General features: G+C 44.4%; 4 protein-coding genes across 4 annotated transcripts; 3 read left to right on the forward strand and 1 right to left on the reverse strand.

Annotated features, from left to right (window-relative positions):
- On the forward strand, nucleotides 711–2167 carry LOC8068526 (testis-specific Y-encoded-like protein 2). Its single transcript, XM_021464873.1, has 2 exons — nucleotides 711–1707; nucleotides 2100–2167. The coding sequence occupies exons 1-2, from the start codon at nucleotides 711–713 to the stop codon at nucleotides 2165–2167; spliced, it is 1065 nt and encodes a 354-aa protein (XP_021320548.1).
- On the forward strand, nucleotides 5296–7785 carry LOC8064354. Its single transcript, XM_002443678.2, has 2 exons — nucleotides 5296–5728; nucleotides 5820–7785. The coding sequence occupies exons 1-2, from the start codon at nucleotides 5416–5418 to the stop codon at nucleotides 7604–7606; spliced, it is 2100 nt and encodes a 699-aa protein (XP_002443723.1). The 5' UTR covers nucleotides 5296–5415; the 3' UTR covers nucleotides 7607–7785.
- On the forward strand, nucleotides 8520–12356 carry LOC8064355 (protein mago nashi homolog). The gene is made up of 3 exons (XM_002443679.2): nucleotides 8520–8892; nucleotides 9041–9217; nucleotides 11967–12356. Exons 1-3 carry the CDS (start codon nucleotides 8656–8658, stop codon nucleotides 12030–12032), a joined length of 480 nt encoding a protein of 159 aa, XP_002443724.1. The 5' UTR covers nucleotides 8520–8655; the 3' UTR covers nucleotides 12033–12356.
- Nucleotides 14724–15858, reverse strand: LOC8064356 (pectinesterase inhibitor 28). The gene has a single exon (XM_002444838.2). It carries the CDS (start codon nucleotides 15796–15798, stop codon nucleotides 15076–15078), a length of 723 nt encoding a protein of 240 aa, XP_002444883.1. The 5' UTR covers nucleotides 15799–15858; the 3' UTR covers nucleotides 14724–15075.

Consider the following 16416-nt stretch of genomic DNA (forward strand, 5'->3'; position numbering starts at 1 on the left):
TGTTTAGTTCCAAAAAAAATTACAAAATTTTTCAGATTCTTCGTCACATCGAATCTTTAAACGTATGCATGGAGTATTAAATATAGACGAAAATAAGAACTAATTACACAGTTTAATCGAAATTGATGAGACGAATCTTTTAAACCTAGTTAGTCCATAATTAGACAATATTTACCACAAACAAACGAAAGTGCTACAGTGTCAATTTCTCAAAATTTTTTGGAACTAAACAAGGCCCTAAACAAGGCCTTACGGATCGAATAGTATCTCCATTACAAAAGAGAGACTCTGACAAACTCAGGGCGAAAAGAAGCATTAATTGTTGAACGCCGCTTTGTGCTGTTTCTAGATCCACCACTGCAACACACGATATTATTTACCAGATATAGAAATTGTGAAACAATATATTGAAACTTTTACAATGCTTCTTGGTCTTTTGTGAAAAAAGAAAGAAAGAAAAGAAGCATCCGCCCGGTTTACCTTTGGTAAGCCTTCCGATAATCGATTCGGATGGCCCAAAACGTAAAAACCGAAGCTGCTGCCGGTTCCCGTATCGATCGTATACCCGCGTGTCAGCAGTTGTTTACGTACCGATCGAGTAGGATCCAAAATCCAAGAGCCAACACTATACATACATACGTATACTACGCTATATACTACAACCTTATGGCAAATCGATCAACAAGGCGAGTGATGTGATCTAGTATACGATGGCGTGGGCGGACCTCCCGCTGGACCTGGTGGGTGATGTGATGGCGTATCTCCCGCTCCCCGCCGACCGTGCCCGCTTCGCCGCCGTCTGCGGCGCATGGCGCTCCGCGGCGCGCCAATTGGCGGCGAGCGGCCGCATGCCATGGATCCTACTCCCGAGCGGCGGCGTCTGCACCACCATCGGCCACGCCGCCGCCTTCTTCCGGATCCCGGGGCTCCCCGAGAAGACGACCTGCCTCGGCGGCGCCACCGGCGCCGATGCGTGGCTGGTGCTCGATTGCACCGACGACACGTGCCGGCGCACTCCGTTTTGGGACAACTACTGCCCAGACACAGGGACGTTCAAGGACGACCCGAGACCTGACGTCAAGCACAGGCACACCTACCTGCTGTACAATCTCTTCTCCAACGTCACCGTGCCGCTGCCGGAGTTAGACGCCATCATCGGCCATGTCACCGAGACCTTCGAGGTCTGCAAGGTGCTCATGATCATGCCTCCTTCTTCTTCGTGGTCAACTCCGGATGGCAACGATGTTGTCATTGCCGTCACCACCAACCACTGTGAGTACAATGTCATCCTGTGCCGCCCTGGCAAGGGAGTGTTTGTGCTACCCTACTATAAGGTGATTGACATCGCGTTCGTCAGAGACATACTCTATGGGATCACCATGAGTGAGGAACTCCTCGCCTTCCACCTTGGCGAGGACGAGGATGGAAGGCCTAACATTACCAGGTTCGAAAGAGCCATCAACAGTCCATTGTCGTACGATCATGATGAGTCAGATGAAGATGACGATGACGATGAGGAGGAGGAGGAGGAGGAAGAGGAGGAGGATCATAATGAGTCAGATGACGATGATCATGAGTCAGATGACAATGACAATGATAATGACAATGACGATGACGATGACGATGAGGAGGAGGAAGAGGGTATCAGTAGTATTGATGAGTCAGATGACGACGACGAGGCAGCAGCAAATCAAGCATGGAATGATGGTGATGATGATGATGATGATGATGATGATGATGATGATGATGATGATGATGATGATGATGATGGTTGCACTGTGCCGGACAACGAGGAAACAGAGGGGTATGAGTACAATGAGGAACCCAAGGACATGATATGTACGAGCAGACATCTAGTGCAGTCATGTAGCGGGGAGTTGCTCCTAGTGAGGCACCAAAGTCTAATACCTACGGATTCCCATAGCTACACTCTCAAGGTTGAGGTCTTCAAGGCAGATTTGTGCACAGGCAAGTGGGTTTGCTGCTCTAATGGGCTACCCAAGGGCGAGGCCCTTTTCCTTAGTCGATCGGTCAGCAAATGCACTCGTGTGTGCGGAGACATCCAAGAGGGCTTCGTGTATTATACATCAAACCTGCAGGACGTGTTCGACACGACGTCTTCGACTACTCATCCAATGACATTTCAGTGGCCATGTCAACGTATTAGACGGGAGTCTCATCATTTTTTGTCTTGGTTTTTCCCACCAAAAGAGTTACTGGTGTAAATTATCTAGTGCACACAATTAGGCTTTGTTTGGATGTAGTCGGATTCACATCAATCCACATGTGTTGGGGTGGGTTGGAGTGGAACTTGAACTAAATTCCACCCCAATCCACTCCAACACATGTGGATTGAGGTGAATCCGATAACATCCAAACAAAGCCTTAAGAATCCAGTTGTGTTTTCTAGCAGCTTTATTGTTTTTGTTCTGTTTTGTTATTCCTTTCTTTGTACTTGTTTCACTATTTTTAATATATTCTCAGTAGGGGCTCCTTGCCCTTCCTGTTCTTTCAGGGGAAAAAAAGAATCCAGTTGTGTTATCTTTTCTCTCTTAAAATTAGTTGTTTGGGTACAAGGAAAAGGCAGCTATATATGCAGTAGGACTATGTTTATTTAATTATTATTAGTTACATCAGATCAGAATGCCGTCGTCCACTGCTTCTCCGATTGCCCGTAAGACTCAAGTGAGCATGGGACATCATCATAGTGATGACTGATGAGCCCATAAAGGTATGTACAACCCACAGGCAAGGGGTCATCTCCAAAAGACTAAAATTTTTATATACAGACAGTGAAAAAGACAAGTCATATAACCTAGAGACAGTGAATCGTCTGCAAGCAGTTTAATGCTTTCACTACTACAGAAGAGGCCTTTGAACGATTACCAAAATCGTCAATAGTCTCGGTACTTTTGGTCTCCGGGACTAAAGACCTCTTTAGTCCCGGCCCGTAACACGGCCCGAGACTAAAGGGTCCCGTCCAACAACTACTGCGCAGAGCTGTCAGGGCAGGGACCCTTTAATCTCGACTCATGTTATGGGCCGAGACTAAATGGGGACTTTAGTCTCGGTTGGTGCCACCAGCCGGGACTAAAGCTTTAGGTCCGGCTGGTGGCTTGCCTCGGAACTAAAATGACCCTTTTTAGTCTCTGTTTTTACTTCCAACAGGGACTAAAGGTGCACGGGTTATATCTTTCTCCCTTCTTCCTCCTCGAGACCGAGCCCATTCAAAATTCAATGAGATTTATTCTCTCTCTTCTTGCCTGCCATTGCTTGTTCTTCATCTCCGACGCCCATTGGTGATCTTCTTCGACGCCATCATCGTTTCCTCGAGTCTAAGGGTAACTAACTTCATCCTCTCTTATCTTTTTGACGTTATTTTTGTTTTTATGATTTCTCCTCCATTTTAAGCTCAAAATCAATGGTTATAGTTTGAATCGACATCGCCGGCACCCATTGGTGATCTTCTTCGACTCCGTCATCGACTCTTCGTGTTTAGAGGTAACTAGCTTCATCCTCCCATGTCATTTTCATGTTGTTTTTGTCCTTATAATTTCTCCGCCACTTTGAGCTAAAATTTACTTGTTAGTTTGAATTCATAGCTTAAATTAGTATCCATAGCTTAAATTAGTAACCATATATATAATATTTCATGGTTTAGCTATAAATTAAAGAATTATAGTGTCTTTTTTTAATCTTTCTTCTATATATAATTGAGATCATAAAAGGAATTTAATTAATAGGGTTCATCAAATCGACTTGTTAGCTAGACTTGTTAGTTTGAGCATGTATAAAGATTTTTAGCATAGAGTTCATCAAATTGACTTGATATTTTTTTATTGCTAGACAGTATCCATTATATTTTTTATGGTTAAAACAAGACAAGTATAGAATTTTATTATTAGTGTATTTTTATTACTTTTCTTTAGAAAATATTGTGTTTATAATAGTTTTGTGCAATAACATGAGGAACTAAGTGCATGGTTGTGATATTTAATACAGATGTCATCACACAATTGGATGTATAATGTCGATCACATGGATGCAAGTGTGCACCTTTAATTTTACTTAACCCTAATCTACGACTCATGTCTCTACGAACAGCTTTCACTGGATACTCATAGTCATCGATCTTGCTAAAAGTAAGTTGGTAATCTATGACTCAATGAAGAAATTGCAACAAGATTACCAAGATATGATAGACATCATCCAAAGGTAATTTTGATCCATTGCATGCGTAAAGTAGACTAAGCTTGTATATATGTATACTTAACGATCCAACTCTCTTGTTTCATATCATTGGTTTAAGGTTTGAGAAAGATTCATTGTTCGGGAACATCTAACTCAATGTAGGCGCTACTAAAAATAATACAACTACAAATAAGTTTATCCTTCGTCGATATACGTGGTGTATCTTTATTATGTCATATGTCGTATATCTTGTCTTTTTTACAAGATGAATCTTTACATTCTACAGTGGATCTTGAGACAAGAACCGAGTAACAACTTATGTGGATACTACGTCTGCGAGTATATTATAGTAGAAACAAATAAAATTTATGAAGAATACCTCAAAGTATGTAACACATGTCTCTTTTTATTTTCTCTCGAATTACTATTAATAATCTTGATATAACTAATATTTTCTTTTAATTCAAATTGAAATGACATCTTTTAAAAGCAAAGGTGAAATGACTTTTTTTTACCCCTGAAGCAAAATGAAACACTTCTACAATGTACAGTAGAGTCGTACATGCATCTTACGCTGTCTATTATCATTAATCTTCTAAACAAGTAAAATATTTTTTCAAGCATGAAACTATTACATTTTTCATATATATTTGCCCATGACATCACACTGACCATTTGAAATGCATATCACACTCCAAGTGCACACCTACAAAACATATATAATTAGTAATACAACAAATAATTAGTAACCAAAAACAGCACAAAAGATAAAAAAAAAACTAATTACAATTTGGGCCTTGTTTAGTTTACCCTAAAAACCAATTTTTTTCAAGATTTCCCGTCACATCAAATCTTCCGACACAAGCATGAAGTATTAAATATGGTCAAAAACAAAACTAATTACACAGTTTATCTGTAAATCATGAGATGAATCTTTTGAACCTAGTTAGTTCATAATTAAATAATATTTCCCATAAACAAATGAAAATGCTAGAGTAGCTGATTTTTTTTTTCATTCCAGCAACTAAACAAGGCCCTTGATTTCCAACTCGAAACTACAATCTCCGCTCGCCGAAAGTGAAAGAGAGCAAAAACTCCCGCCTTCCCCACTCTCCTCCCGCCCTCAGCTGAAAATCAAACACCAACAAATTTGAGGCGCCCATCCAATCCCCGGATCGGATCGGATCGCTCGCCGGAGAAGGCCTGGCCGGGACCCGGGAGGAGATGCCGATCGAGATGCCTCGCGAGCTGCCGTTCGCGGTGGACACGTGGACGCCGGCGTCGTCGCTGAAGCGCCACCGCTTCCTCACCCACGCCCACCGCGACCACCTCGTCGGCATCGCCGCCACCTCCGCCGTCTCCGCCTCCTCCTCACCGATCTACGCCTCCCGCCTCACCATCCTCATCGCCCTCCGCATCTTCCCCCAGCTCGACCGCGCCGCCTTCGTCGAGCTGGACGTCGGCGACCCGCCGCTGCGCGTCCCGGACCCCGACGGCGACTTCACCGTCACCGCGCTCGACGCCAACCACTGCCCAGGTCAGCTCGCCGCCCCTCCTCCTCCTCCTCATTCCCCCTCGTCGATTCGGATAACCGACCGGGCTCACCCCGTTCCCCTTTTAACATCCAGGCGCCGTGATGTTCCTGTTCGAGGGCCCCTTCGGCGCCGTCCTGCACACCGGCGACTGCCGCCTGACGCCGGACTGCCTCACCGCCCTGACGCCGCCCCACCTCGCCCGCGGCCGCATCGACTACCTCTTCCTCGACTGCACCTTCGCGCGGTGCGCTCTGCGGTTCCCCACCAAGGAGGACTCCATCCGCCAGGTGATCAACTGCGTCTGGAAGCACCCGAGCGCGCCGGCGGTGTACCTCGTCTGCGACATGCTGGGGCAGGAGGACGTCCTCATCGGGGTGTCCAGGGCGTTCGGGTCCAAGATCTACGTCGACAGGGAGAGGAACTCCGACTGCCACCAGACGCTGGCGCACGTCGCGCCGGAGATCCTCGCCGACGCCGACGCCGCGGCCTCCACCCGCTTCCACGTCATCCCGTTCCCGCGGCTCTCGGAGCGGGCCACGGAGATCCTCGCGCTGGCGCGCGCCGCGCACCAGCCGGAGCCCCTCATCATCAGGCCCTCCTCGCAGTGGTATGCGTACTACGACCCACCGCCACCGGAGGAGGCGGCGGCGGCGTCGCAGCGGCAGCAGCAGAAACCGGTGCTGACGGAGGCGATGCGGGACGAGTTCGGGGTCTGGCACGTCTGCTTGTCGATGCACTCGTCCCAGGACGAGCTGGAGCAGGCGCTGGGGATCCTCAAGCCCAAATGGGTCGTCTCCACCACGCCGCCGTGCATGGCGGTGGACCTCAGCTATGTCAGGAAGCACTGCTCCCTGTCCCGGTTTGGTCCTGACGATCCCCTCTGGAAGTTGCTCGGGATATCTGATGGAATGTCTACTGTTACCGGCTCGCCGCAGGCAGTGCTGCTGACAGCAGAAGCCGTCGAGAAGAACAACCAATTGTTCAGTTCTTGCGTTGATGAGTGTGCCTCTGATGATGGCAGTCAGGTAGTTGAGGATGTTGCAGAAGCAGCAGTGGTTGATTTTGAGATCAGAGTTGAGCCGCCTGTCACGCTTTTTGGAAGCGCAAGGTTCGGATTACCGCAACACGAACCTGAACTGTGGAACTATGAGTATGAGAGTGTTGAGATCAATGGTGAAGTTCAGCTTGAAGCCAATGATTCTGCTGCTGAACCTGGGTTTTGTAGTAGTACCAAGCCTATTGAAGTAGTTGAGTTAACTGAAGCTGCAACGAAGGAGAAGAATTCAGTTTCTGAATCTGGGATTTGTAGCAATAGAAAGCCTGTTGAAGTAGTTGAGTTTACTGAAACTGCAACAAAGGAGCGGAATTCAGTCTATGATTCTGAGTTGCTGAAGAACACCAAATCTGATGATGGAGTGCAAGTAGTTGATCTAACTGAAGATGGAAGGAAAGAGCAGAATTTGAGTGCAGAGACTGCACATTGTAAATATGACAAAGGGAATGGAGAGGCTGAACTGGGGGCTCAAGAACAGAATCTGAATGTTCATGCTCGTTTGATGGAAGTTTGCAGGCATAAGGTGACTGTCGAAGGTAAAGACAGAATGGAAGTGACTAAATCGATCTCAGCTGTGCATGTTACAGTTTCAGCTACTAAGGATGACACCATTATTACATCATCAGGAATTGAGAAGAACTCTGATCAGTACTCTGAAAGGGAGAGCGATTCTTCAACCGTTGTTGGGTCATCAAAGGGTCTTAATGCAAATCTGAGAAGGCTGTACAGGTCGATGAACGTGCCGGTTCCACGGCCCCTGCCATCTCTTGTCCAGCTCATGGCAGCCTCCAAGCGACCCAGAGTTTCCCAAACTGTGCAGCTGTAGGCAGCTTCTAGCAGTTTTCTGTCTTTTGTTGCTGTAAAATGAAATCCAGTTCTGTGTTGAATCTGTATTGCTAGTTTGTGCACTGTAAGCTTCAAAAAAAAAAAAAATTGTGCACTGTGGCTCAACAATGAATTCATATTGATTTGTTCTGTGAAGAGGCAAATTAGGGATCTCAATCATTCTGAATGTGTTCTTATCCTTTATTTTTCTCTGTCTAACCTGTGCTGCTGCTTGCCATTTCTCTATCAACAAAAACCAAGGAAAAACCTTAACATTTTTTTGAGGAATAAAAAACTTTTTTTTCATAACGAACTGCTTCTATTAAATTGAGAACATGTTACATGCAGTAAAAGAGAAAATTGTCCCAGTGCACAGACTGCAGGGGTTGTATTATAGGGCATGATTGCCTATGAGCAAGGTTTGAACAAACAAAAAGAGGAAAAATTACTAGAAAGGGTCAGCTTAGCTTGGGTTACTAGAGAATGGGAAGTTATATTTTGACTTGTGTGATTTCTGTAGACCTGATGTTGCGCCTCTCTGTTGTTGCTCTTGAAGACTTGAACTCTGTTAAGAGAGGTTTCAGAGTCCAGTCTTGTAGTCTCCATGGAGAGTCACCTGACATCATGTTAACGAGAAGTTTATTGCCGCACATGTAATTAGCTGTTGTAGTGTTTTTTTTAAAGCAGTAGAGTAGGCTTATTTGAATTGATTTTGAATATCAACTTTGTGGCACCTCTTAAAAGAACTCGAAGTCTGACTGACAGAAACATTCAGAGATGAGAGATTGCCTGGATGGATCCCTTCCAGTTCCAGGATGCAAATCAGGGGGCAATTTGCAAAATCTTGGACCGGAAAGTTCGCAAACTGTCTCCTCCGTTAGGTCAAGAGATGTGCGGCCCAGATTGATGGATATTTGCAGATTAGTCCACACGAGAGGAGGAAAGACTGGAAGAGAAGGCGTGCACGTTTGCGGCGGCCAAAACCCCAAATCCAGTTCCATTCCAATCGCCGCCGAGAGGGGGAGGAAAGGGGAAAAGAAAAGGAAATCGATGGCGGCGGCCGGCGGCGAGAACAGCGGCGCGGGCGAGGGGGAGTTCTACCTGCGGTACTACGTGGGTCACAAGGGCAAGTTCGGGCACGAGTTCCTCGAGTTCGAGTTCCGCCCCGACGGCAAGCTCCGCTACGCCAACAACTCCAACTACAAGAACGACACCATGATCCGCAAGGAGGTCTTCGTCTCCCCCTCCGTCCTCCGCGAGGCCAGGAGGATCATCCAGGAGTCCGATGTATGTGGGCGCTCCCATTTTTTATTCTTTCCCTTGTTCATTCATTCATTCATCAGAGATTGGGTTCTCGGTCTCTCCCGAAAACCTAGCTAGGGTTTGCGAGTGACTTTTTCGATTTGATTGGTTGACCCCCACCCCCCCGTCGCAGATCATGAAGGAGGACGATAGCAACTGGCCCGAACCCGACCGCATCGGCCGCCAGGAGCTCGAGATCGTCATGGGCAACGAGCACATTTCATTCACCACTTCCAAGATCGGCTCCCTCGTCGATGTCCAGTCCAGCAAGGACCCGGAGGGCCTCCGGATCTTCTACTACCTCGTCCAGGTTCGCCCTCCCCACAAATACGGGTTCGCCCTACCGACATTGTTTGTTCACCGTGGCCCTCCATAGTTTTGATGGCTCTAATCTCTACCTGACAATGTATTGATAAGTGATAACAAGTACATGAGCCGTAAGATAGATCGTTTCTGTGGCTGTTAAGTTGATACTGGCGCTACACACCATACTTGTGTACTTGTGGCTTGTCAGGACACCTGAATTCTTACATTCGGGACAACAAGCAACTAAGAATATGCGTGTTCATTCTGCTGTGCAGTTTATACTACCGGTAACTTTCAGAACTAGTATGACCTTGATGTTAGATTGTAGCTTGGCCAAACATTGGTTCGTATTCACCACAGACTTGGGATCCTTCTGATGGCTCCGCCATCTTTTTTTTTATCTGTTGACGCTAATCAGTTCTTATGCTGAAATTATCCACAGCAGAGAAATAATGTTAGATTGTAGCTTAGTCAAACATTGGTTCGTATTCACCACAGACTTGGGATCCTTCTGATGGCTCCACCATCTTTCTTTGTTGATGCTGATCAGTTCTTATGCTTAAATCATGCACAGCAGAGAAATAATGGTTAAATTGAATTGATTAGCTGCGGAGGCTAGTAGCACATAGTAGGCATCATTTGTTCATGTTTTTTAAGCAACGTGACCTGTGGCCACCAGAGGTATATTTAAATCAAGTTTAATACCTTTTAGATGAGCAAGTTTCTTTGGAGGAGAATGGTATTACTTATCTGCCCTAGGATAATTTATTTTATACTAAAACTGAAGAAAACTGCACAATGTAAATGCTCGACAAGAAAAGAGTTGCCCCTCTGAGGTGAACTGTTTCTTTGCAACATTTAGTTCTATATGGCCCATTGTTCTGTACTTATCAAACCTGATGAAAGTTTTTTTGTTATGTGAAGACACATTAGCCTTTCCTTTCTAAGCCCCGTGTTGGAGTTTTAGCAGAAAAATGTGTCATTTTTTCTTTTGAAAAGGAGCTAGGTTTTCTCAGTGTTTTTTTACATGTCGTACTCAATAGTTTGAAAACTGTTGTATCTATATTATAATGTGTTTTTTTTTTCCATGAAGAGGGTGGGGAGCATTTTAGGAGCACTACTATACCTGTCATATATATGCTCTTCATCAACATAATCTGAATAACATCCCACAATTTCACTTCCTGTGGTGCTATAAAGTTCTTGGGTGCAGGGGATAAGTATGGAAAATGGTTTTAAGTTTTTCTGGCACTACCTTTCTTCTAGAAACTTAGCCACTTGTCCACTATATAGCCAAACAATCCACTTAGATGTCAAAGTGTGATTTCTGTTGTTGTAGATATCTAGAGCTGATGGATAATTGCCGTTTCTTTGAAGCTTAGTCAAATGCCATGGTTTTTTACACAGTAGATCTGACTGAGCGCATAATTACATGTCAATACTTCTACCTGAGGAAATATTTTTTCATCTAAGACAAACAGACACTGGTTCAGTTGGTTTGTTGTATCTAAAATCTTCCAGTATGATATTAAGAAGCTTAGAAATATTTTGGGGGTAGCGAATAAAAAGTATGTGTGCTCATTGAATCTGATAAAAAAATTGGTATGTGAAGGCACATTACCCTTTCCTTTTCTTTAAGCCGCTTGGAGTTTTAGCAGCAAAATCTGTCCCTTTTCCTTTTCAAAAGGATCTTTGTTTTCTAACTGTTTTGTACATGTGATACTCAATGATTAAAAAAATATTTTGTATTTATATTTTCTCATGCTTTTTGATGGTGGTGGGAACACTTTTACTATAACTGACATATATATGTTCTTCATCGTCAATCAACATAACAATACCGCACAATTTCACTTCCTTGGGGCATGTAAAGTTCAAACCTGATGCAGGCAAAAAGGATGGGCAATGGTTTTACCTTTTTTTTTTCTAGTACTACCTTTCTTCAAGAAACTTAGAACTTTAAAACCTACCGATCCACTTAGATGCCAAAGCATGTTTTCTTTTGTTGTAAATATATGTAGATTTGATGGTTGATTGCTGTTTGTTTGAAACATAGGCAGGTGCCATGGTTTTTACACGGTAGATCTGGTTGAGTTCATGATAGGTCAAGCATAATACATGTCAATACTTATACGAGTAAATAATTTGAGGGTAGATAAACAGTTATTGATTCAGTTTTTTTTTCTGAAACTAGAAATGATTTTTTGAGGGATCAGGAAGGGTTGCCCACCTACTGCTAATAAACATAGATAAAAAGGATAGCAGAATACAAAAACAGAATTTAAGAAACATAAAAATAAAGAAAGAAAATAAAAAATTATAATGCTATTAGAAAATAGCTAGTATAGATAAAAGGTATCTCGGTTTGTGCCTCCATTGATGATCTTTTTATTTTCTATGGTTGTGTGCAGTCTTAGTTTGGGTACTGTTTTTAATTGACCAATTGCATCCCTCTAGTGTAGATGTGATTATGTGAATATGTCCTTCAACCTATGCTGGGCTAGCTTAGTGAATCATGTTGATTTATGACTACATTATAAGCTGGGATTGGATCATGGTCTGGGGCTTGTAGTTTGAACATGGCCCAAGGGCCTGCGATGAGCTGGATAGCCGCTCTGGACTGTTTGGTTCAAATTCTTTAGAAGACTTGTACTTTATTGTAAGGAAAAAAAACTTGTACTTCTGTCATGCACAGATGTGGCACAGGTGAGATGTATTCCTAACTTCCCCCACTTGATGTTGTTCTCCTGCAGGATCTGAAGTGTTTTGTGTTTTCACTCATCAACCTCCACTTCAAGATCAAGCCAATCCAGTCTTGAGCTCCATCCCAAGCCTTCGTGTAACTGTTTTATGAGTGTTTTAAGAGAGAATTTTGTACCATGTAAGATGCTGTTGAGCTTGTGACGATGCGCTTGGCTTTGTGTGGAACACTGGGTGGGAGTGGAACCTTTTGCATTTGGATTGTGCAAACTGCTGAGTAGCAGTGAGTTGTAATATTTATGCCTTTTTTTCAGTTTTGTGTTGGGTGGAGTCTTGTCGTTTGGCACGCACTATTCTTCTCTGTTATCAGTGCTCCGCTGAAGGAGGCACATCGTAGTAATGGATGGATGCCCAGATTGTTTGGTTTTCCTGGGAATTGTGTTTATCCAGATCCAGCCAATTGCCATCACAATTCACAGGGTGGTGGAGTTTCTCTAGTGGGGCTGGCTGCTACATACGGCCGGACTCACCAAAGGTAGTGCAAGGAACCTTTGGTCTTGTTTAAAGCAGCAGAAGAATCTGTGTGTGTTTGTGATTAAAGTTGCCATCGGTACTGCCTGCCTCTTGTCTTTAATCTGATGCGCGCTGTCTGCATATGAGTGGTGACCATCCATGGATGTGGATGATACCATCCTCTCTTGGCTGGAGCTGAGCTGAGTCTGAGCTAGGTACTCTGCTTTCTTTGCTATGCTACTTTTGGCTTTGAGTATACGGATTCCTCGTACTGTATGAGGTATCAGTACATGATTTATTAAGGTATGGAATACTTAAAAGGTGACATGCTAGAGCTTTTTCTTGCTGTGAGGCTCTGCCAAGCTTCTTGTTCAAAACAATAGGAACATTAAAATGAGAGGGAGTGAGGAACCAGAGCAACACAAAGAAGTAGGGATGTGGAACAGGATGCTGAAATCTCGGTTCCAGGTGCCCCAAAGCCGCAGAGATCAATGAAAGAGAGAGTTATTCTAAATCTTGTTCATTCTACATTCACTTCTAACATGTTATCATCACGAACCTGTTCGCTTGCTGAATGGCTAGCAGATTCGGCAAATAAGTGAATGGGAGTAAAATCCTTATGAGGCTTGAGTTGCGTCGGCATGCTAGGAGGACATGGCAATGTTATCCTCACTGCACTGTTGCTATCACGTTGGGGTAGCTTATTAGCTGCTGCTTTCCTTGAGATCTCTAATCCAAAGAACCAAATGGTCCATAGAGATAATAGCAGCTGTTAGTGTTACATGCATTGATCATGATAAGCTGAGCCAAAGCCAATACTGTACGTCCAGGAAAGAAGATGCTGAGATACACCTTTTCCCTTCCATTATATCTCCATGTGAGCTCTTCTTTTGCCTTTGTCTGTTTTCTCTTCCTCGTATGAACCCTACAACCAACCAGCCTTATCAATTTGGCACAGTATATATGATTTTTTTGCACCACGAAATAAAGCTTCTTTTTTTTTCCCCTTTCTATATTTCTTAGCTTCCAAGGCTATAGCATCTCATTTGGTTTTACTGCTATACTGTACATCTTCACAGAGGTTTTGTTGAAGGGAGTGTACATCTTTACAGCGGTTTACAGTGGTTTTCTTCATCCACTGTTTTTCGTGTGCTTTGTTGTATACAATTACTTATTCTCTATAATACACCTCTTAACAATTTCTTGTCGGTTGCTTTTCGAAATACACCCACTCATATAGTGTATTTTTTTTGGACCAAGATCCGTTTTTTGCCCGACATAACAACAATATTGTCAAGTGCACGGTACTTGCCCATACTCACCTTTCGAAGTCAACAGACAGAATTCAATACGGTGTGGCTGGTTGAAGGATGCTTGTCTGTATATAAATAAACCAACTTTGTTCTGAAAGTTAAATTATACATCTTGAAGTAGATTTCAAATCTCACAGTTAATTTATACATCTTGAAGCGGATTTCAAATATTTCCTTTTTCATGTAGTTTTTCGTTCAAAAGAACTTTTTCCATGTGGTTCGACTTTACGTCTGAGATGACATGACCGTCGACAACAAGACATTGCATTAGTAGTGGTGAGAGTACATGCATATATGTATGCTCTAATTTATGTTTCGTAAAACATATTTCTTTCTCCTACCACCAAAAGGCCTATATTTCCATATGCTGATTTCCAATGCAATAGTGTCTCGTTTGGTTTTACTTATCAGATGCTTTCTTCATAGGGAAAAGGAGGGACATAGGATTATATAGTTTTTCACCAACAAACCTTAAGATTTAGTGGGTAAGTTTGGAATTTGTTTGAATCCTCTTGGTAGCTTCTAGTATATTAATTAGGCAGTTTCCCAACATAACAACATATAGTCAAGTGTACGGCTCTTGCCCGTACTCATCTATATATTCAAGTCAACACATATTTCAATCCTAGAGTACTATATGTCATTCGTTGGACAACGCTCCACATTTTTCTTGTACATATGAGTACCCAGAAATTATGACTTGAGCTGAGATTGTTTGATTTGAAGTTAATCATTCCAAATGTAGTAAAAAGATACTTCCTTTATTCCAAATTGTAAATCGTTCAGGCTTTGTAGACATTGCTTTTAATATGTATGAAGCCATATTTGTATAAAAATTGTCACGTACGTATCATATATAAACACTGTATTTATTTGTTATAAGTATAATATAACGAGTAATCATTAACCAAAACTGTAAACATGTATCAGGACTTTGGTCGTCCAAAACATGTCTCAAAACATCATTAGTTGTGAGTAGAGAGATAAAGCAAAACTCGTATTGTTTTTTCCTTCTAAAACACACTACACCTTTCTTCAAGCTAATAACTCGATCATGTATTGCAATGAAATCTTCTAACCACTCAGATTAACATTGGAGTACGTACACAGGTCATGAAGCAAGTGGATTACTAGCTACTAGTAGTATTTACTACCAAAACAAAACCAAGAGACAACATACGTACACGTAGGATGAAGGATCACGTTATTAGCTAATTAAGTTGTTACACGTTGTTATACATTTAATTTAATATATGTATCCGAGGGACATGAAAGAAAGAATTCATCAAGCAAGTGTGGATGTATGCATGGGAATATATAGCTCAGGGTAGCTTGGCTAGCTGCTGTTTGAGAGCAGCCCGATGATGTCGAGCGCGACGGAGCAGAGCTGTTTCAGCGTCTCCTCCCTGGCGGCGAGCTCCGCGGGGTACTGTCCTGGCCTCTGCCGCCGGAACAGCGTGCGGCACACCTGCGGGTACTCGGCGGCGGCGCTGACGTGCACGGACGCGAAGTCGTAGTCCTCGAGCGCGATGGAGTCTCCGGCGGCGGCCAGCGCGTCGCGGGCGCTGGCGTACTTGGCCGCGCAGGCGTGGAGCAGCGCCTGCACGGTGCCGTCGACGACCGTGGAACTGGAAGCAGCGGCGGCGGTGCCCGTCGGGGCGGTGCCGTTCGCCGCCAGCGCCGCGGCGGTCGCCGCGCCGCCCGAGGCGTTGGCCGCCGCGACCGAGACCGCGATGGCCGACAGGCCCCGCACGTCGGCCGTGGCGCTGGACGGGTCCGCGCCCAGCGCGGACACGCACAGGTCGTAGTACGCCGTGGAGTTGCAGGTCGCGCGCACTAGCGCGGCGGTCGCCGCCGGAGCAGGCGAGGGAGCAGAAGGTGGTGAGGACGGAGGAGAAGGAGACGGCGGTGGGTGCTTGGCCGACGGCGATGACCTGTGGCTGTGGCCGTGGCTTTTGTAAGCCGATGATGGGCCGGCGCGGGAGGAGAGTGTGGCGAGAGGGAGGAGTGCTAGGAGGAGGAGCACCATGACGTTCTTGGTGGTGGCTGCTGCTGCCATTGCTGTTGCTGCTTGTGTTTAGCTTGTTGCCGACACTTGCTTGTGTTTGGCTATGTGTGATCGACGATGAGCTTGTGAAGGGAGGATGCAAGCGAGTGATGGCGTTTTATATAGGAGGAGCTCGAGCTATAGTGTGCCTAGTAGTGGAGGAGTCCACAACGTATGAAGACCACCGTGCCGCGTATGCTCGTTTCTTCGAGACAAGATTTGTTCAGTGCTTAGCTAGCTACCATAGGCTGTTATGTTACACACACTTACACTAGCTAGGTTGTTAGGCAAACATCAACCTAGGTAGATTCTCAATCTCGTCGCTAGACTTTGGCAATGGGAATGAAGTTTCTCTAGTCAAGATGATCCCGCGTCTTACGGTATATATTTGTCAACTAAGGTACCTATTAACACTAGTAGAGAAATGACTTTCAGATGACACCTTTAGTCTCGGTTGTGTTGGGTTTGGGATAAAAGAGTCTTTTAGTTCTGGGTCTAAATTTAACAGGCATCAAAGACCCTTTTATTCCAGTTGGTAGCACTAATTGGGACTAAAAAACATCATTTAGTTTTGGTTGATGTTACCAACCTATTCTAAAGGTCTTCTCACCTTTAGTCCCCCGCTTGGTG

Source organism: Sorghum bicolor, chromosome 7 (assembly GCF_000003195.3).
Source record: "Sorghum bicolor cultivar BTx623 chromosome 7, Sorghum_bicolor_NCBIv3, whole genome shotgun sequence".
Lineage (NCBI taxonomy): Eukaryota > Viridiplantae > Streptophyta > Magnoliopsida > Poales > Poaceae > Sorghum > Sorghum bicolor.